Source organism: Rhinoraja longicauda, chromosome 24 (assembly GCF_053455715.1).
Source record: "Rhinoraja longicauda isolate Sanriku21f chromosome 24, sRhiLon1.1, whole genome shotgun sequence".
In the NCBI taxonomy this organism is placed as follows: Eukaryota; Metazoa; Chordata; class Chondrichthyes; order Rajiformes; family Arhynchobatidae; genus Rhinoraja; species Rhinoraja longicauda.
This window is the reverse complement of record NC_135976.1, coordinates 36217660-36240092: the sequence shown is the minus strand read 5'-3', so window position 1 is coordinate 36240092 and position 22433 is coordinate 36217660. Positions and strand designations below refer to the sequence as shown.

The 22433-nt window shown below is 53.1% G+C and overlaps 1 protein-coding gene across 4 annotated transcripts in view; it reads right to left on the bottom strand.

Annotated features, from left to right (window-relative positions):
- Nucleotides 1-21531, bottom strand: part of LOC144605182 (sushi, von Willebrand factor type A, EGF and pentraxin domain-containing protein 1-like) — a 58529-nt gene extending 36998 nt beyond the window's left edge. The window contains exons 1-10 of one of the 4 annotated variants that reach the window (XM_078420271.1): nucleotides 20764-21521; nucleotides 20393-20466; nucleotides 19841-20017; nucleotides 15981-16157; nucleotides 13231-13407; nucleotides 12111-12287; nucleotides 10673-10849; nucleotides 9248-9424; nucleotides 8780-8956; nucleotides 6997-7173 (exon numbers count right to left, since the gene is read on the bottom strand). In XM_078420271.1, the coding sequence (XP_078276397.1) occupies nucleotides 6997-7173; nucleotides 8780-8956; nucleotides 9248-9424; nucleotides 10673-10849; nucleotides 12111-12287; nucleotides 13231-13405 (1060 nt within the window). In that variant the 5' untranslated portion in view covers nucleotides 13406-13407; nucleotides 15981-16157; nucleotides 19841-20017; nucleotides 20393-20466; nucleotides 20764-21521. Of the gene's footprint in view, nucleotides 1-6996; nucleotides 7174-8779; nucleotides 8957-9247; nucleotides 9425-10672; nucleotides 10850-12110; nucleotides 12288-13230; nucleotides 13408-15980; nucleotides 16158-19840; nucleotides 20018-20392; nucleotides 20467-20763 lie in introns of all 4 variants that reach the window. The other 3 variants (XM_078420272.1, XM_078420274.1, XM_078420273.1) reach the window with 3 other exon arrangements.
- Between the last annotated feature and the right edge of the window lie 902 nt (nucleotides 21532-22433).

Sequence of the window (22433 nt, the reverse complement as noted above, 5' to 3'; positions counted from 1 at the left end):
TGGGCTGGGCTCCATCTACAATGGTGGGGAGTGTGGTGTGTGTGATGGGCTGGGCTACATCTACAACTCTCTACAATATCTTGTGATGTGGGCAGAGCTGTTGTCAGGCGGACACAGCAGTGATGGGGCCGTGCACTCAGTCAGCAGCTGCAGTCACTGGAGACCTTGCAATTTGTCAGTTTCCTGAGGAAGTTGAGACGTTGCTGTGACTTCTTGACCTCTCCCTCTCCCTTTCTCTCCCCCTCTCTCTCCCTCTCTCTCCCTGTCTCTATCTCTCTCTCTCTATCTCCCTGTTTCTCCCTCTGTCTCTCTTCCCCTCTGTGTCTCTGTCTTTCTCTCTATCTCTGTCTCTCTCCCTCAACCTTCTGCTCTTCCACATTTCACATTCCCACAACCTCCTGTGTCTTTGACGACCCCCCCCCCCCCACTCTCACAGTGACCAGGTGACCTTGTTTATTGCCTTCCCCATGGTCCCCCCCCCCCCCCAGTTTTGCTCCTGTATTAAATGCTCTTGCAGTAAAAGCCCCCGTATCCGCTGACTGGATCTTGACGTATGTTGACAGGCTGGAGCGACTGGGCTTGTATACACTGGAATTTAGAAGGATGAGAGGGGATCTTATCGAAACGTATAAGATTATTAAGGGATTGGACACACTAGAGGCAGGAAGCATGTTCCCGATGTTGGTGGAGTCCAGAACTAGGGGCCACAGTTTTAGTAAGACATTTAGAACGGAGATAGACAATAGACAATAGGTGCAGGAGGAGGCCATTCGGCCCTTTGAGCCAGCACCGCCATTCAATGTTATCATGGCTGATGAGAAAAAACGTTTTCACCCAGTGAGTTGTGAATCTGTGGAATTCTCTGCCTCAGAAGGCAGTGGAGGCCGATTCTGTGGATGCTTTCAAGAGAGAGCTAGATAGAGCTCTTAATGATAGCGGAGTCAGGGGGTATGGGGAGAAGGCAGGAACGGGGTACTTACTGATTGTGAATGATCAGCCATGATCACGGTGAATGGCGGTGCTGGCTCGACGGGCTGAATGGCCTCCTCCTGCACCTATTGTCTAAAAGGGTTCACCCCCCCCCTCTGACTTCAGAAATGCCAGCCCGTCTCCGTTCTGACTTGTCAGAGTGAGCAGGCTCGGGCCACTCCACCACATACACACTCTGAACCGTTACCATTGCATTCACTGTTGACAGCATTGCAAACTGTTGAAGACACAGCTTCGCTGGAATAGATCACAACATTTATTTTGTTTGAAAAAGCTACAAACTCTTTGCGAGGCACGAAACCAGCAATGCTGGCATCTCGAGTAAAATATCAAAGTGCAGGAGGAACCCAGCGGGTCAGGCAGCATCTGTGGAGGGGATGGACCGGCCGTCTCTCAGGCCGGGACACTTCGCCAGACTGATTACCGTTGGGGGGGGGGTTGCTGGAAATGAGAGGTGGGGGCAGGACAAAGCCTGGCAGGTGACAGGTGGATACAGGTGAGGGGAGTTGGGTGGACCAAGGCTGGAGGTGGAAGGCAGACAAAAGGTAGCTGTCGTCCTCATTCTTTACAAGAATGATCCCAGGAGTAAGTGAGGGGGATTTGGCTTCCTATTTCCATAACAGGCACTATCACGCGGGCGTTTCTTGTCACATGTGTAACTGCATTCTTTCTGCATATATGACACAGGCGGGTGGCGACATTATACCAAGTGTGAAGTCCGGGCTGGTCAGATCCACCATGAATCATCTCCGTGTCCCACAGGCACCTCCTGCAGCCGACCTTGAAGGCACTGGAGACATTATCGCAGCAAGAAAGGCAAACTCAATGCTAGCAGTTATATCGAGAGGACTGGAACACAAAATCATGGAACACAAAATGCTGAGGCTGTATAAGGCGCTGGTCAGGCAGCATTTGGAATATTGTGAGTAAACATGGGCCCCATATCGGAGGAAGGATGTGTTGGGTCTGGAGATGGTCCAGAGGAGATTTACAAGAACGATCCCAGGAATGAGTGGGTTAACATATGACGAGCGTGTGTCGGCACTGGGCCTGTACTCACTGGAGTTTAGAAGGTTGAGGGGGGACCTCATTGTTCATTACAGAATAATGAAAGGCCTGGACAGAGTGGATGTGGAGAGGATGTTTCCACTGGTGGGTGAGTCTAGGACCAGAGGGCACAGCGTCAGAATTAAAGGGCGCTCTTTTAGAAAGGAGGTGAGGAGGAACTTCTTTAGTCAGAGGGTAGTTAATCTGTGGAACTCACTGCCACAGAAGGCTGTGGAGGCCAAGTCAGTGGATATGTTTAAGGCACAGATAGACAAATTCTTCATTAGTGGGGCAGGCAGCATCTGTGGAGGGAAGGAATGGGTGACGTTTTGGGTTGAGAAGAGTCCCGACCCGAAACGGCACTATCCATGTTCTTCGATGATGCTGCCCGTCTTGCTGAGTTACTCCACCTCTTGTGTCTATCTTCGGTTTAAACCAGCATCTGCAGTTCCTTCCTTGATCAGTGCGGGTGTCAGGGGTTATGGGGAGAAGGCAGGGGAATGGGGTTAGGAGGGAGAGATAGAACAGCAATGATTGAATGGCGGAGTAGGCTTGATGGGCCGAATGGCTTAATTCTACTCCTATCACTTGTGAACTTGTGAGGGTAGACGAGGGGAGTGAAATGGAGGGAGGGAGGGAGGGAGGTGTAGGGAAGGGGGCAGGCTGGGGGAGGTACAGGGGTTCACCTCCAGAGATGCTGCCTGACCCGCTAGGTTTGTGCCCATAAGGTCATGAGTGATAGGGGTAGAACAGGCCATTCAGCACATCAGGTTTACTCTGCCATTCAATCACGGCTGATCTATCTCTCCCTCCTAACCCCATTCTCATGCTTACTCCCCATAACCTCTGACACCCGCACTAATCAAGAATCTATCTCTGCCTTAAATATATCCACTGACTTGTGGCCTCCACAGCCGTTTGTGGCAAAGAATCCCACAGATTCAGCACCCTCTGACGAAAGGAATTCCTCATCTACTTCCCAATAGAAGCGTTTCCCAATTGCCCTCTACCACACATCTCATCCATGAATTTCCCTCCTGGGATAAATAAAGTTCTATTGTTTCGTTAACAGAGGACTGGGACATCCCTCAGATGAACCGGACACACGGCTGAGCTCAGAGATCATGGGTTCAGCGGCATCTAGGCTTCCTCCTTTTCCAACATCGTACAATCTAAATAGAGAGAAAAATGATACAACTAATGGCAATGTAGAATGTGGTGAACACCCCAACCAGTCCAACCCTGACAATGCTTTGTGATGCTCTGTCTCTCAGCAGCTTTATATCAGAGGGATGGGCAGGGGAATCCTGGGGTCCAAGTCCATAACTCCACATCTTCCCACCTAATGGGGAGACCAGGACTACACGCAACACTCCAACGTCCTATAAAGCTGCATCATGACTATCCGAGCAGGGGAGTGGGCCGGTATCCAGCTGTGCTGGCACTTGTCCAGATGTGGAGGGGTGGTATCCAGCTGTGGAGCTGGTGTCCAGATGTGGAATGGCCATAGCCATTTGTGGGGAGGGGCAGTGTCCAGCTATGGCCCTTATCCAGCTATGGAGAGGGGGGTATCCAGCTGTGAGTTTGGTGTCCAGATGTGCATGGGCCATGGACAGCTGTGGCACATATCCAGCTGTCGGGGGGTATCCAGCTGTGGGGAGCGGGTATCCAGCTGTGGGAGGTGACGTACAGCTCTGGGGCAGACCTGCGTTCAGCTATAGATGTTAGTCCAGATGTGGGAGGGGCCAGCGTCCAGATGTGGGGAGGGGCCGGTCCAGCTGTGAAGTGGCTGTATCCAGATGTGAGAGGGGTATCCAGCTGTGGGTAATGGCCATAACCAGCTGTAGGGAGGGGGTATCCAGATGTAGGAGGGGGTGATGTCCAGCTGTGGGGCACATCTGCATTCAGCTACAGACTAGTTAGTCCAGATGTGCGGCTGGTCCAGCTGCAGTTGGGCAGTCCAGCTGTGGAACATAAACACTGGAAACACAACGTCACATTAAGGATCCAGTCACTCCGTGCTGGGGTCGGGTAATCAGAACGTTTGACCAATGTTTTGCTGAAGAGTATTTATTGTCGAGGGCACTGGTGATAATTGCCGACTTCCCCCTAAACAGCGGCGTCAGATCCTCCACCAGTAACCGGTGGGATGGTGCTGGCTTCTAGTTTACTTTAGTTTAGAGATACAGCGCGGAAACAGACCCTCCAGCCAACCGAGTCCGCGCCGACCAGCGATCCCCGCACACTGACACTATCCTACACACACTAGGGACAATTTACATTCATACCAAGCCAATTAATCTCCAAACCTGCACGTCTTTGGAGTGTGGGAGGAAACCGGAGGTCTTGGAGAAAACCCACGCAGGTGACGGGGAGAACGTACAAACTCCGTACAGACAGCCCCCGTAGTCGGGATGGAACCCGGGTCTGTGGCGCTGTGAGGCAGCAGCTCTACCCGCTGCACCACCGAGTTTACAAACTTACTGACGAGAAACGCAAGGAGGACAGAAAGTTGTTTCTTACCCTTGTTTTCGATGGTAAGAGTAGAGAATGCCGCCAACTCCAACAATCCCAAGAAGGGCAAGAAAGCCGGCACCAACAATGACACCAACAATGCTGATGTTCACAGACGGACCTCCACCTGAAACGTAAAGATAGTGAGGGTTAGTGAGGGGGGAACCTTCCTCCAGGGCACTGAGCCAAAGGGCAAGGTGACAAACCTCTCCCAGAAACGGCAGGAGCATCAGCCATAGAGTCACGGAGTGATGCAGCGTGGAAGCAGGCCCTTCGGCCCATCTTGCCCACACCATGTCCCACCTGCCCACGTTTGGCCCATATCCCTCCAATCCCTGTCCTGTCCATGAACCCCTCCAAACGTCGCTCTCCAACCCCCCCGTTCAGTGACTGTAATCGGGAACACACTTCAGTCCCACTTTCACGCCTGGCACCGTCTCACTCAGTGAAAGATTCTACTACTTCCATTAAAAAGGCGTTGGCCAGCACACACTGACTACTGAAGGGCATCCCAGCCACCGCAGTTATCAACCTGTTCTTTCATGGTCTCCACTGTCACCAGCTCCCACAGTTGAGTGGATGAGTGAGGCGGCATGGAAACAGGCCCTTCAGTCAAGAAGCCAATGGAGTGTGGGAGGAAACCGGAGCACCCGGAGAAACCCCACGCAGGTCATGGGGAGAACGTACAAACTCCGTACAGACAGCACCTGCAGTCGGGATGGAACCCGGGTCTCTGGCGCTGTGAGGCAGCAGCTCTACCCGCTGCACCACCGTCGCATCTTCACGTCTAGTGTTCCATCACAGTCCTGAACTCTCCCTTGCGCAAGGCTGAAGGGTGTCCGTGTGGGCGAGGGGTGGTGGGGGGAAAGGGACAGGGTGGGACGGAGGGAGGGACAGAGTGAGGATCTGTGTACGACTCGGTTAGCGCAAGCTCTTACCGCCACTTGCAGCTGTGGTACTGGTCTGGTAGGCACTTTGCTCAACGTCGATCTCTAGACGGTGAAAGTCAAGGGTTAGTGGTTCGATTGCTCGCTGACATGATTAGACACAGCCCCACATCCCACGCAAAGTAAAGTCCACTTTGGGGCAAACCAGAGTCTGCCCCGATCCTACACTTGGACAAGCCCCAACCTTGGGATGTCCCAGCTGCCTGCAGATCACAGCCGGGACGCAGTGTGGTGGGGCTAACCTCACTGTGGAGCCGCTCTCCCCACCCATATAGTCTACTGAGGCAGAGCTAACCATGCCCTGGGAATCTGACCACAGAGCAGGTGACCATTCGGCCCATCGATCCACTGCTGGCTCCACCCGCGCTGACCACACGACTCTGAAGCTTGACACTCTCCCCTCTCCCCCCCCTCCCCCCCCCCCCACACCTCACCCCCTCCCCCCACACCTCCCTCCACACCTCCCCCCACACCTCACCACCCCCACACCTCATCCCACACCTCACCCCCCCCCACACCTCCCCCCTCCCCTCACCTCCCCCCTCCCCCCACCCACACCTCCCCCCCCTCCCCTCACCCCCCCTCCCCTCACCCCCCCCCACACCTCCCCCCTCCCCTCCCCCCACCCACACCTCCCCCCACACCTCACCCCTCCCCCCCACACCTCCCCCCTCCCCCCCACACCTCCACCCCACACCTCCCCCCTCCCCCCCACACCTCCCCCCTCCCACTACACTCCCACAGTGTTGGTCTCTTCGACGTCTATGACTAACAGGTCATAAGGACTTAAGTGACAGGAGTTGAATTAGGCCATTCGGCCCATCGAGTTTACTCTGCCATTCAATCATGGCTGATCTCTGCCTCCTATCCCATTTTCCTGCCTTCTCCCCATAACACTTGAAACCCGTTCTAATCAAGAATTTGTCTATCTCTGACTTTTTTTTAAATGGCAATGAGTTCCACAGATTCACCACCCTCTGACTAAAGAAGATCCCCCTCACCTCCTTTCTAAAAGACTGCCCTTTAATTCTGAGGCTGTGCCCTCTGGTCCTAGACTCTCCCACCAGTGGAAACATCCTCTCCACATCGACTCTATCCAGGCCTTTCGCCATTCTGTAACTTTCAATGAGGTCCCCCCTCATCTTTCTAAACTCCAGCGAGTACAGGCCCAGTGCCGACACACGCTCATCATATGTTAACCCACTCATTCCTGGGATCATTCTTGTAAACCTCCTCTGGACCCTCTCCAGACCCAGCACATCCCTCCTCAGATATGGGGCCCAAATTTGCTCATACTATTCGAATGCGGCCTGACCAGCGCCTTATAGAGCCTCAGCATTACACCCGTTTTTGGCCGGGGGGGACCCGGTGGGCCGAAGGGCCTGTTTCCGCACTGTATCCCTAAAGTCTAATGTCCTGTAGATAGGCATCATGGTTGGGGCGGAGGAGATGGGCGGAAGGGCTGTGTCTGTGCCAATACACGCTGTGCTTCTATCACCTGTACAGATGGGAGCGGGCGAGCTCCAGTGCCCAGTGTGGGTGCAGGAAATGGTTCCGTCTCCAGTCAAGGTGTAGCCCGGATCACAGGAATAATTGGCCTGTTGTTCGTACGTGCACTCTCCTTGCGGCCACACAGTGCCATTGTCCACTTGTGGTGGAGGGCCACACCGCATTACTGTAAGACAGAGACATCACAAGTTTTAGAAACATAGAAAATAGGTGCAGGAGGAGGCCATTCGGCCCTTCGAGCCAGCACCGCCATTCATTGTGATCACGGCTGATCATCCACAATCAGTAACCCATGTCTGCCTTCTCCCCATATCCCTTGATTCTACCAGCCCCTAGAGCTCTATCTAACTCTCTCTTAAATCCATCCAGTGATTTGGCCTCCACTGCCCTCTGTGGCAGAGAATTCCACAAATTCACAACTCTCTGGGTGAAAACGTTTCTTCTCACCTCAGTTTTAAATTACCTTCATTCTAAGACTGTGGCCCCTGGTTCTGGACTCGCCCAACATTGGGAACATTTTTCCTGCATCTAGCTTGTCCAGTCCTTTTATGATTTTATATTTTTCTATAAGATCCCCTCTCGTCCTTCTAAACTCCAGCGAATACAAGCCCAGTCTTTCCAATCTTTCCTCATATGACCGTCCCGCCAACCCAGGGCTCAATCTCGTGAACCTACGCTGCACTGCCTCAATTGCTAGGATGTCCTTCCTCAAATTAGGAGACAAGTATTAGGAGTAGAATTAGGCCATTCGGCCCATCAAGTCTACACCACCATTCAATCATGGCTGACCTATCTCTCCCTCCTAACCCCATTCTCCTGCCTTCTCTCCATAACCCGACACCCGCACTAATCATGAACCTGTCTACCTCTGCCTTAAATATCTCCACTGACGAGGTGAGAGCGGGCTCACTAACCCATTACAGGAAGGGTGTGGAGGCTTTGGAAAGGGGGCAGAGCAGTTGATGAGAACAGTGCCTGAATTAGGGGCTGGTAGCGACAGGGAGAGTTTGCACAGATCAGCAACGTTCTCACAAGTTCTAGGAGTAGTATTAGGCCATTCAGCCCATCGAGTCTCCTCCGCCATTCAATCATAGCTGATCTCTGCCTCCTATCCCATTTTCCTGCCTTCTCCCCATAACCCTTGACACATGTTCTAATCAAGAATTTGTCTATCTCTGCCTTAAAAATATTCACTGACTTGGCCTCCACAGCCCTCTGTGGCAATGAGTTCCACAGATTCACCACCCTCTGACTCAAGAAATGTCTCCTCATCTCCTTCCGAATTGAATGCCCTTTAATTCTGAGGCTGTGCCCTCTGGTCCTAGACTCTCCCACTAGTGGAAACATCCTCTCCACATCCACTCTATCTATGCCTTTCTTTACTCTGTACGTTTAAATGAGGTCCCCCCTCAACCTTCTAAACTCCAGTGAGTACAGGCCCAGTGCCGACACACGCTCATCATATGTTAACCCACTCATTCCTGGGATCGTTCTTGTAAACCTCCTCTGGACCCTCTCCAGACCCAGCACATCCTTCCTCAGATATGGGGCCCAAATTTGCTCACAATATTCAAATGCGGCCTGACCAGCGCCTTGTACAGCCTCAGCATTACACCCCTGTTTTTGGCCGGGGGGGACTCGGTGGGCCGAAGGGCCTGTTTCCGTGCTGTATCCCTAAAGTCTAATGTCCTGTAGATAGGCATCATGGTTGGGGCGGAGGAGATGGGCGGAAGGGCCCGTGTCTGTGCCATTACACGCTGTGCTTCTATCACCTGTACAGATGGGAGTGGGCGAGCTCCAGTGCCCAGTGTGGGTGCAGGAAATGGTTCCGTCTCCAGTCAAGGTGTAGCCCCGATCACAGGAATAATTGGCCTGTTTTCCGTACGTGCACTCTCCTTGCGGCCGCACAGTGCCATTGTCCACTGGTGGTGGATGGCCACACTGCGTTACTGTAAGACAGAGATGTCATAAATTGTAGCAGCAGAATTAGGCCATTCGGCCCATCTAGTCCACTCCACCATTCAATCACGGCTGATCTGCAGGCAATGGAGGGCATTAGGCGGGCAAGTGGGATTAGAGTAGATAGACATCACGGTCGGCAGTGACTCGGAGGGCCGAAGGGCCTGTTTCCGCACTGTATCCCTAAAGTCTAATGTCCTGTAGATAGGCATCATGGTTGGGGCGGAGGAGATGGGCGGAAGGGCCCGTGTCTGTGCCATTACACGCTGTGCTTCTATCACCTGTACAGTTGGGAGCGGGCGAGCTCCAGTTCCCAGTGTGGGTGCAGGAAATGGTTCCGTCTCCAGTCAAAGTGTAGCCCCGATCACAGGAATAATGGGCCTGTTGTCTGTACGTGCACTCTTCTTGCGGCCACACAGTGCCATTGTCCACTGGTGGTGGATGGCCACACCGCATTACTGTAAGACAGAAACGTCATAAGTTTTAGGAGCAGAATTAGGCCATTCGGCCCATCAAGTCCACTGCACCATTCAATCACGGCTGATCTATCTCTCCCTCCGAACCCCATTCTCCTGCCTTCTCTCCATAACCCGACACCCGCACTAATCAGGAACCTGTCTACCTCTGCCTTAAATATCTCCACTGACGAGGTGAGAGCAGGCTCACTAACCCATTACAGGAAGGGTGTGGAGTCTTTGGAAAGGGGGCAGAGCAGTTGATGAGAACAGTGCCTGAATTAAGGGCTGGTAGCGACAGGGAGAGTTTGCACAGATCAGCATCGTTTTCACAAGTTCACAAGTTATAGGAGCAGAATTAGGCCATTCGGCCCATCAAGTCTACACCGCTATTCAATCACGGCTGATCTATCTCTCCCTCCTAACCCCATTCTCCAGCCTTCTCCCCATAACTTCTGACACCCGTACTAATCAAGAAACTATCTCTGCCTTAAAAATATCCACCCACTTGTGGCCTCCACAGTTGTGTGTGGTAAAGAATCCCACAGATTCACCACCCTCTGGCTAAAGAAATTCCTCCTCATCTCCTTGCCAAAGGAACGTCCTTTAATTCTGAGGCTGTGCCCTCTGGTCCTAGTGGATCCATCCTCTCCACATCCACTCTATCCAGGCCTTTCACCATTCGGTACGTTTCACTGAGGTCCCCCCTCACCGAAGCTGCCCCAGCGATGGTCACACCAACACATGCATCTCTCCATACCCATGTGCCAACTCTTGGATAGGCTCATGGATCTGCAGGCAATGGAGGGATAGGGATCTCATACGTTGGTTGGCATCATGAAGGCACAGGCATTGTGGGCTGCACACCCTGCACATGTGCCATGATCGATTTTAATAGGGCATTGCTTTGAGGCGACGAGAGAGGTTTAAAGAAGATGTGAGTGCAGGGTTTCCATGAGGGAGGGGGCAGTTACAGGGAACAAGTTGCCTGGGGACTGGGAGAGTAGCTACAATGACCGTGTAAAAGGCATTTTGACAGGCGCTTGGAAGGCAAAGGCCGAGGGCATTAGGCGGGCAGGTGGGATTAGAGTAGGTAGACATCACGGTCGGCAGTGACTCGGTGGGCCGAAGGTCCTGTTTCCGCACTGTATCCCTAAAGTCTAATGTCCTGTAGATAGGCATCATGGTTGGGGCGGAGGAGATGGGCGGAAGGGCCCGTGTCTGTGCCATTACACGCTGTGCTTCTATCACCTGTACAGATGGGAGCGGGCGAGCTCCAGTGCCCAGTGTGGGTGCAGGAAATGGTTCCGTCTCCAGTCAAGGTGTAGCCCGGATCACAGTAATAATGGGCCTGTTGTTCGTACGTGCACTCTTCTTGCGGCCACACAGTGCCATTGTCCACTGGTGGTGGATGGCCACACCGCATTACTGTAAGACAGAAACGTCATAAGTTTTAGGAGCAGAATTAGGCCATTCGGCCCATCAAGTCCACTGCACCATTCAATCACGGCTGATCTATCTCTCCCTCCTAACCCCATTCTCCTGCCTTCTCTCCATAACCCGACACACGCACTAATCAGGAACCTGTCTACCTCTGCCTTAAATATCTCCACTGACGAGGTGAGAGCAGGCTCACTAACCCATTACAGGAAGGATGTGGAGGCTTTGGAAAGGGGGCAGAGCAGTTGATGAGAACAGTGCCTGAATTAGGGGCTGGTAGCGACAGGGAGAGTTTGCACAGATCAGCATCGTTTTCACAAGTTCACAAGTTATAGGAGCAGAATTAGGCCATTCGGCCCATCAAGTCTACACCGCTATTCAATCACGGCTGATCTATCTCTCCCTCCTAACCCCATTCTCCAGCCTTCTCCCCATAACTTCTGACACCCGTACTAATCAAGAAACTATCTCTGCCTTAAAAATATCCACCGACTTGTGGCCTCCACAGCCGTGTGTGGCAAAGAATCCCACAGATTCACCACCCTCTGGCTAAAGAAATTCCTCCTCATCTCCTTGCCAAAGGAACGTCCTTTAATTCTGAGGCTGTGCCCTCTGTTCCTAGACTCTCCCACTAGTGGATCCATCCTCTCCACATCCACTCTATCCAGGCCTTTCACCATTCGGTACGTTTCACTGAGGTCCCCCCTCACCGAAGCTGCCCCAGCGATGGTCACACCAACACATGCATCTCTCCATACACATGTGCCAACTCTTGGATAGGCTCATGGATCTGCAGGCAATGGAGGGATAGGGATCTCATACGTTGGTTGGCATCATGTAGGCACAGGCATTGTGGGCTGCACACCCTGCACATGTGCCATGATCGATTTTAATAGGGCATTGCTTTGAGGCGACGAGAGAGGTTTAAAGGAGATGTGAGTGCAGGGTTTCCATGAGGGAGGGGGCAGTTACAGGGAACAAGTTGCCTGGGGACTGGGAGAGTAGCTACAACGACCGTGTAAAAGGCATTTTGACAGGTGCTTGGATGGCAAAGGCCGAGGGCATTAGGCGGGCAGGTGGGATTAGAGTAGGTAGACATCACGGTCGGCACTGACTCGGTGGGCCGAAGGGCCTGTTTCCGCACTGTATCCCTAAAGTCTAATGTCCTGTAGATAGGCATCATGGTTGGGGCGGAGGAGATGGGCGGAAGGGCCCGTGTCTGTGCCATTACACGCTGTGTTTCTATCACCTGTACAGATGGGAGCGGGCGAGCTCCAGTGCCCAGTGTGGGTGCAGGAAATGGTTCCGTCTCCAGTCAAGGTGTAGCCCGGATCACAGTAATAATGGGCCTGTTGTTCGTACGTGCACTCTTCTTGCGGCCACACAGTGCCATTGTCCACTGGTGGTGGATGGCCACACCGCATTACTATAAGACAGACACGTCATAAGTTTTAGGAGCAGAATTAGGCCATTCGGCCCATCAAGTCCACTCCACCATTCAATCACGGCTGATCTATCTCTCCCTCCTAACCCCATTCTCCTGCCTTCTCCCCATAACTTCTAACACCCGTAGTAATCAAGAAACTATCTCTGCCTTAAAAATATCCATTGACTTGTGGCCTTCACAGCCGTGTGTGGCAAAGAATCCCACAGATTCACCACCCTCCGGCTAAAGAAATTCCTCCTCATCTCCTTCCTAAAGGAACGTCCTTTAATTCTGAGGCTGTGCCCTCTGGTCCTAGACTCTCCCACTAGTGGATCCATCCTCTCCACATCCACTCTATCCAGGCCTTTCACCATTCGGTACGTTTCACTGAGGTCCCCCCTCACCGAAGCTGCCCCAGCGATGGTCACACCAACACATGCATCTCTCCACACCCACGTGCCAACTCTTGGATAGGCTCATGGATCTGCAGGCAATGGAGGGATAGGGATCTCTTACGTTGGTTGGCATCATGTAGGCACAGGCATTGTGGGCTGCACACCCTGCACATGTGCCATGATCGATTTTAATAGGGCATTGCTTTGAGGCGACGAGAGAGGTTTAAAGGAGATGTGAGTGCAGGGTTTCCATGAGGGAGGGGGCAGTTACAGGGAACAAGTTGCCTGGGGACTGGGAGAGTAGCTACAACGACCGTGTAAAAGGCATTTTGACAGGTGCTTGGATGGCAAAGGCCGAGGGCATTAGGCGGGCAAGTGGGATTAGAGTAGGTAGACATCACGGTCGGCACTGACTCGGTGGGCCGAAGGGCCTGTTTCCGCACTGTATCCCTAAAGTCTATTGTCCTGTAGATAGGCATCATGGTTGGGGCGGAGGAGATGGGCGGAAGGGCCCGTGTCTGTGCCATTACACGCTGTGCTTCTATCACCTGTACAGTTGGGAGCGGGCGAGCTCCAGTTCCCAGTGTGGGTGCAGGAAATGGTTCCGTCTTCAGTCAAAGTGTAGCCCCGATCACAGGAATAATGTGCCTGTTGTTCGTACGTGCACTCTTCTTGCGGCCACACAGTGCCATTGTCCACTGGTGGTGGATGGCCACACCGCATTACTGTAAGACAGAAACGTCATAAGTTTTAGGAGCAGAATTAGGCCATTCGGCCCATCAAGTCCACTGCACCATTCAATCACGGCTGATCTATCTCTCCCTCCTAACCCCATTCTCCTGCCTTCTCTCCATAACCCGACACCCGCACTAATCAGGAACCTGTCTACCTCTGCCTTAAATATCTCCACTGACGAGGTGAGAGCAGGCTCACTCACCCATTACAGGAAGGATGTGGAGGCTTTGGAAAGGGGGCCGAGCAGTTGATGAGAACAGTGCCTGAATTAGGGGCTGGTAGCGACAGGGAGAGTTTGCACAGATCAGCATCGTTTTCACAAGTTCACAAGTTATAGGAGCAGAATTAGGCCATTCGGCCCATCAACGACATTCTCCTCTCCTCCGACGCTGGCAACCTCAACATCCTCATCCTACTTGACCTCAGCGCCGCCTTTGACACCATAAATCACTCCATTCTCCTCACCCGACTTGAAACCTCCCTTAACATCACCGGCACAGCCCTATCCTGGTTTAAATCTTACCTCTCTGACAGACACCAGTTCATCTCCATTAACAACTGTAAATCCCCCACCGCTCCCCTCCCCCAAGGTGTCCCCCAAGGCTCAGTCCTTGGCCCCCTCCTCTTCATCCTCTACCTGTTCCCCCTTGGTCAATTAATCCGCCGTCATGGTCTCAACTTCCACTGCTTCGCCGATGATATCCAGCTCCTCATCTCCACCAAGTCAATCTCCTCCACCACACACTCTACACTGACAAACTGCATTACTGAAATAAAATCTTGGCTTCAATCAAACTTCCTCAAACTCAATTGCAACAAATCTGAAATCATCATCATTGGTCCAAAAATGCTCACCAAATCCACCCAAAACTTCACCCTGAACATTGATGGTCTCCCAGTATCCACCTCACCTCACATCCGGAATCTTGGAATCATCCTTGATCAAACCCTCTCCTTCGACAAATACATCAAACACATCACAAAGACAGCCTTCTTCCACCTCAAAAACATTGCCCGTCTCCGTCCATCCCTCTCCTCCACAGCTGCAGAAACCCTCATCCACGCCTTCATCACCTCCCGTCTGGACTACTGCAACAGCCTCCTCTATGGCGCACCCTCAAAAATCATCAATAAACTTCAATACATTCAAAACTCCACTGCCCGTCTACTCACACACACCTCGATCCGTGACCATATCACCCCCGTCCTTTATAAACTCCACTGGCTCCCCATCCCCCAGAGAATCCAGTACAAAATCCTCCTCATAACCTACAAAGCCCTCCATAACCTGGCCCCATCCTACCTGACCGACCTCCTCCACAGGCACACTCCCACCTGCACCCTCCGCTCTGCCGCTGCCAATCTCCTATCCCCCCACATCCGGACTAAACTCAGATCCTGGGGGGACAGGGCTTTCTCCATCGCTGCTCCCACCCTATGGAACTCACTACCCCAAACCGTTAGAGACTCCCCCACACTCACCACATTCAAAACATCGCTGAAGTCTCACCTGTTCAGTACTGCCTTCAACCACTGAAGGTCACCTCACCTACTGTCTCCTTTCTCTGTTCATTTATTTATTTACTTATTTATCTATTTATTAATTTCCCTATGTTCTCAAAATCTCTGTAAAGCGTCTTTGAGTATATGAAAAGCGCTATATAAATAAAATGTATTATTATTATTATTAAGTCTACACCGCTATTCAATCACGGCTGATCTATCTCTCCCTCCTAACCCCATTCTCCAGCCTTCTCCCCATAACTTCTGACACCCGTACTAATCAAGAAACTATCTCTGCCTTAAAAATATCCACCGACTTGTGGCCTCCACAGCCGTGTGTGGTAAAGAATCCCACAGATTCACCACCCTCTGGCTAAAGAAATTCCTCCTCATCTCCTTGCCAAAGGAACGTCCTTTAATTCTGAGGCTGTGCCCTCTGGTCCTAGTGGATCCATCCTCTCCACATCCACTCTATCCAGGCCTTTCACCATTCGGTACGTTTCACTGAGGTCCCCCCTCACCGAAGCTGCCCCAGCGATGGTCACACCAACACATGCATCTCTCCATACCCATGTGCCAACTCTTGGATAGGCTCATGGATCTGCAGGCAATGGAGGGATAGGGATCTCATACGTTGGTTGGCATCATGTAGGCACAGGCATTGTGGGCTGCACACCCTGCACGTGTGCCATGATCGATTTTAATAGGGCATTGCTTTGAGGCGACGAGAGAGGTTTAAAGGAGATGTGAGTGCAGGGTTTCCATGTGGGAGGGGGCAGTTACAGGGAACAAGTTGCCTGGGGACTGGGAGAGTAGCTACAATGACCGTGTAAAAGGCATTTTGACAGGCGCTTGGAAGGCAAAGGCCGAGGGCATTAGGCGGGCAGGTGGGATTAGAGTAGGTAGACATCACGGTCGGCACTGACTCGGTGGGCCGAAGGGCCTGTTTCCGCACTGTATCCCTAAAGTCTATTGTCCTGTAGATAGGCATCATGGTTGGGGCGGAGGAGATGGGCGGAAGGGCCCGTGTCTGTGCCATTACACGCTGTGCCTCTATCACCTGTACAGATGGGAGCGGGCGAGCTCCAGTGCCCAGTGTGGGTGCAGGAAATGGTTCCGTTTCCAGTCAAGGTGTGGCCACGATCACAGGAATAATTGGCCTGTTGTCCGTACGTGCACTCTTCTTGCGGCCACAGAGTGCCATTGTCCACTGGTGGTGGATGGCCACACCGCTTTACTGTAAGACAGAGACGTCATAAGTTTTAGAAACATAGAAAATATGTGCTGGAGAAGGCCATTCGGCCCTTCGATCAAGCACCGCCATTCATTGTGATCATGGCTGATCATCCACAATCAGTAACCCGTGCCTGCCTTCTCCCCATATCCCTTGATTCCACTAGCCCCTCGAGCTCTATCTAACTCTCTCTTAAATCCATCCAGTGATTTGACCTCCACTGCCCTCTGTGGCAGAGAATTCCACAAATTCACAACTCTCTGGGTGAAAACGTTTCTTCTCACCTCAGTTTTAAATGACCTCCCTTTCATTCTAAGACTGTGGCCCCTGGTTCTGGACTCGCCCAACATTGGGAACATTTTTCCTGACTTGTCCTGTCCTTTTATAATTTTATATTTTTCTATAAGATCCCCTCTCGTCCTTCTAAACTCCAGCGAATACAAGCCCAGTCTTTCCAATCTTTCCTCATATGACCGTCCCGCCAACCCAGGGCTCAATCTCGTGAACCTACGCTGCACTGCCTCAATTGCAAGGATGTCCTGAGTCAAATTAGGAGACAAGTATTAGGAGTAGAATTAGGCCATTCGGCCCATCAAGTCTACACCGCTATTCAAACACGGCTGATCTATCTCTCCCTCCTAACCCCATTCTCCTGCCTTCTCTCCATAACCCGACACCCGCACTAATCAGGAACCTGTCTACCTCTGCCTTAAATATACCCACTGACGAGGTGAGAGCGGGCTCACTAACCCATTACAGGAAGGATGTGGAGGCTTTGGAAAGGGGGCAGAGCAGTTGATGAGAACAGTGCCTGAATTAGGGGCTGGTAGCGACAGGGAGAGTTTGCACAGATCAGCATCGTTTCACAAGTTATAGGAGCAGAACTAGGCCATTTGGCCCATCAAGTCCACTCCACACCCGTACTAATCAAGAAACTATCTCTGCCTTAAAAATATCCACCGACTTGTGGCCTCCACAGCCGTGTGTGGTAAAGAATCCCACAGATTCACCACCCTCTGGCTAAAGAAATTCCTCCTCATCTCCTTGCCAAAGGAACGTCCTTTAATTCTGAGGCTGTGCCCTCTGGTCCTAGTGGATCCATCCTCTCCACATCCACTCTATCCAGGCCTTTCACCATTCGGTACGTTTCACTGAGGTCCCCCCTCACCGAAGCTGCCCCAGCGATGGTCCCACCAACACATGCATCTCTCCATACCCATGTGCCAACTCTTGGATAGGCTCATGGATCTGCAGGCAATGGAGGGATAGGGATCTCATACGTTGGTTGGCATCATGTAGGCACAGGGATTGTGGGCTGCACACCCTGCTCCAGTTTCCAGTTGCTTCACAAGTGATGTTGTTTGCACCAATCAATGAATAGCCATCATTGCACAAAAAGTCAACCGACATTCCATACTCCCAGGAGTCTGCTCCACTTGGGCTTGACATCTTCCCATTCTCAAGGGCTGGAAGGTCAGGGCACTTTACAGCTAGCAAGAGAAGCATTTTCATGAATGTCCACAACTGATCAGAATTAACATCATGATTAAAATATGCATCAGCTTACTGACAGTGTATGGCAAAGCAGCTCCATAAAACCCAGCCAATTTCAGTCTGAAGAAGGGTCTCGATCCAAAACGTCATCCATTCCTTCTCTCCAGAGATGCTGCCCTTCCCGCTGAGTTACTCCAACATTTTGTGTTTATCTTCGATTTAAACCAGCATCTGTAGTTCTTTCCTACACAATCTCCTCCTCTCCCCTGCACATGCAACCAGTGTTGACCAAGTCCAATCACCTATCACCAACCAGGAACTCAATCTGACCAAAACCAAGATGCAGGGACAGACAGGCAGAGAACACAAACAATCTGGGTAACTTGCTCTCAGTCAATCCAGGTGACCACTCCAGCTCGAAATGTTCTCATTCTCCACGAAACAATGAGTGTGGGGAGCTCAGGATCTCATCTCAAAAACTCCGTTGGAATCTACGCCTTTGGATAGAAAAGTGAAAAGGGCCCACCAATATCCAGTGCCCCACTCCTAATCTACAAAGATCCACTGGCAGCGACCCAGTGCCTGATGGCTTGGGAACCAGGAAGGGAATTGAGAATTACCTAACAATTTGTTTTCCCAACTCAATTATCAAGGAGTTTCAAGGACTCTCCCCTCGTCCCTGACCCCCACTGTTCCCCTTACCCCCACCCCCACTCTCTCTTCCCCCAACCACCCCCCACCCCTGCTGTCCCCCTTCCCAGTCCCACTCTCCCCCTACTCTCTCCTCACCCACTCTCACTCTCCCCCCCCTTCCCCACCACCTCCTTTCCCCCACTATCTCTTTCCCCCACCCCCCCATTCTCTCCTCCACCAACCCTCACCCTCCTCCTACCCCTTCCATCCACCCACCCTTCCCTCCACCCACTCGGCCCCCACGTCCACTCCCCTCCGTGGAGACGTTGGCGGCGAAAGGCACTTACTGAGCGTGCAGGGAGGAGGAGGGAGCCCCGGACTACTCGAGGCGGGCAGCGGAGGTGGGACTACTTGAGGCGGGCAGCGGAGGTGGGACTACTCGAGGCGGGCAGCGGCGGGTCTGGGAGAGTGGGGAGGGGAGGGAAGAGAAGCGAGAGGAGAGAGGCGCGGCGGGAGGCGAGCACAAGATGGCGGAGCGTGAGGAGGCCGCCATCTTTCTGAAGTCGCGACGGGGCCGTCGGTGGAAGCGGCCGCTGAAGGAGGAGAAGAAGAAGCTGCCCAATGTGCTGTGGCCTGTGTGCGGTGACGATGCGGGGCGCTGGGCACGGGCGGGAGGGGGGGCTTGAGGACGCCGTGGCGTGGGTTGAAGGGACGGAAGGGAAGGATGAGGACCATCAGTCCGACCACCCCCCTCCTGCTCGGGAGACAGTGCCCCCCGGGTGTGGGAGAGCGGGGAGAGTGTGGGGAGTGAGGGGAGTGAGGGCCGTGATTGCGGGCGGGCGGCTCCGCTAACGGCGGCCATCTTGTTTGTGCGAGTGAGCAGGGGCCGGGCGGTGCGTGGTGACGTCAGACTCACAGCACTTGGAAAAATGTGTTTAGAAATGAGAGTTTTAAACCCAGTGTGGTTGCAGGAAATGGTTCCGTCTCCATTCGGTACGTTTCACTGAGGTCCCCCCTCACCGAAGCTGCCCCAGCGATGGTCACACCAACAAATGCATCTCTCCAAACCCACGTGCCAACTCTTGGATAGGCTCATGGATCTGCAGGCAATGGAGGGATAGGGATCTCTTACGTTGGTTGGCATCATGTAGGCACAGGCATTGTGGGCTACACACCCTGCACGTGTGCCATGATCGATTTTAATAGGGCATTGCTTTGAGGCGACGAGAGAGGTTTAAAGGAGATGTGAGTGCAGGGTTTCCATGTGGGAGGGGGCAGTTACAGGGAACAAGTTGCCTGGGGACTGGGAGAGTAGCTACAATGACCGTGTAAAAGGCATTTTGACAGGCGCTTGGATGGCAAAGGCCGAGGGCATTAGGCGGGCAGGTGGGATTAGAGTAGATAGACATCACGGTCGGCACTGACTCGGTGGGCCGAAGGGCCTGTTTCTGTGCTGTATCTCTAAAGTCTAATATCCTGTAGATAGGCATCATGGTTGGGGCGGAGGAGATGGGCGGAAGGGCCCGTGTCTGTGCCATTACACGCTGTGCTTCTATCACCTGTACAGATGGGAGCGGGCGAGATCCAGTGCCCAGTGTGGGTGCAGAAAATGGATCTATTTCCAGTCAAGGTGTAGCCCCGATCACAGGAATAATGGGCCTGTTGTCCGGACGTCCACTCTCTTTGCGGCCGCACAGTGCCATTGTCCACTGGTTGTGGAGGGCCACTCCGCCTTCCTGTAAGACAGAGACACACCTGTCACACCCATGGTAACGAGCAGTATCCTTCACTGACCTTCTCAGCTAACAATGATCCATTCTCCATTTCCCTTGGACTGTGTCCCCTTTGACCTGTCATTTTCACACCATACCTTTCTATATCTCTATCTCCCTGTCCCCTGACTCTCAGACTAAAGAAGGGTCTGGTCCCAAAACGTCACCTATTCCTTTTCTCCACCGGTCACCCCCTCCCCCGGTCACCCCCTCCCCCGTCATCCCCCCTCCCCCGTCATCCCCCCTCCCCCGGTCACCCCCCCTCCCCCGTCATCCCCCCTCCCCCGTCATCCCCCCTCCCCCTGGTCCCGGTGACAGGAATGTCCAGCGGCCACTCACTGCGACAACTCCGGGCGGCCTTGGTCCATCCGTTGTCGGTGCAGAGTGCCCGTCTACTGCGAGACGGCTTGTAGCTGGAAGAACAAACAGGTGGACACAGAAATGTCCCGTTTATATAAAAATAACGTCACGGAGTCACACAGCACGGAAACAGGCCCTTCAGCCCAACCCGTCCACGCTGTCCAACATGTCCCATCTACACTCGTCCCATTTGCCCGCATTTGGCCAAATCCCTCCAACCCTTTCCTATCTATGTACCCGTCCAAATGTCCTTTAGATAGTCCCTGCCTCCACTACCATGTTGTGTAAAGGGGCAATCACATTTGGAGGGTCTGCAATGTAACATAGTGTGGTGGTGAGTGTCTGCTTACCCTTCATTGAAGCGGTAATTGACCGATTGGCGATCGTTGTCGTTGTCCCCAATGTGTTTCCCGTTCTCTAATCTTGGTGGTTCGCCACAAGGTGCACCTGCAGAAAGCACAAACAGTCACTCCACATTCCCTCTACCCGTCCACATCAGATGAGTTGCTCTTCCGTTACAATTCCAACTCTTTAAACGTGAAGTGTAGATGGAGTCAATGGTGGGGGAGTGTGGTGTGTGTGTGTGTGTGTGTGGGCTACATCTACAATGGTGGGGAGTGTGGTGTGTGTGATGGGCTGGGCTACATCTACAATGGTGGGGAGTGTGGTGTGTGTGTGTGTGTGGGCTACATCTACAATGGTGGGGACTGTGGTGTGTGTGTGTGTGTGTGGGCTACATCTACAATGGTGGGGAGTGTGGTGTGTGTGTGTGTGTGTGGGCTACATCTACAATGGTGGGGAGTGTGGTGTGTGTGATGGGCTGTGTGACAGCCCTCTGCAATATCTGAAGAAGGGTGTCGGCATTCCTTGAAACATCACCTATTCCATTTCTCCAGACATGGTGCGTGAGCCGCTGAGTTACTCCAGCTTTTTGGTGAGACCAAGCGCAGGCTCAGAGATTTCCTCAGTCTTTCTTAACCTCCCTTATCTCCCGGTCGCTAAACACTAACTCCCCCTCCCACTCCCACACTGACCTTTCTGTCCTGGGCCTCCTCCACTGTCAGAGTGAGGCCCAGCGCAAATTGGAGGAACAGCACCTCATATTTCACTCGGGCAGCTGACACCCCAGCGGTATGAACATTGACTTCTCTAACTTCAAGTAGCCCTTGCTTTCCCTCCCTCTCCGTCCCTCCCCGCCCCAGTTCTCCGACTTGTTTCACTTCCCTCCTGATTAAATCTTACTCTGTTTTCCTCGTTGTCGCCATCCCCTCAGACAACAATGATCCTTTCTACAATTTACTCGCGCTACCCCCCCTTTGATCTGAAGAAGGGTCTCGACCTGAAATGTCACCCATTCCTTCTCTCCAGAGATGCTGCCTGTCCCGCTGAGTTACTCCAGCGTTTTGTGTCTATCTTCGGTGTAAACCAGCGTCTGCAGTTCCTTCCTACATATTCTGGCAAAATGTGTTGCTGTCATCAGCAGAGACTGTTCCCAAACCAAGCTGTGATGTAGCTGTGCGAATGACACTGCCACTGTGTGAACACCGCCTCTGGGCATCGGTGCCACCGAGAGAAGACCCCCCACCCCCTCCTCCCCTCCCCACCCCCTCCTACCCTCCCCTCCCCACCCCCACCTCCCCTCCCCCCCTCACCCTCCCCTGTCCTCCCCCCACCCTCCATTCCCCCTCCCCCCCCTTCTCTCACCCGCCCCTCCCTTCCTCTTTTTCCACCACTTCCACTTCACCAACTTTTACGATTATCTTCGGCGGGCAGGAGGGGGGGGGAGTGCGGGTCACGTGGCGACCACAGTCCCATCTCACCGGCCCTGTAACCGCACCCCCCCATGTATGTGGGCCGGAGATCCTCACCTCCCCTCCCCCCCCCCTCTCCCCCTCCCCCCCTCTCCCACCAGGGAGGACCCGTCCCATCCCCAGAACCCCACACTGTGCGGGGCGGGGGGTCCCCACATGGCGGTGCCGCCGGCGAGAGATGAGGCGACAACACAAACAACATCGCCCAG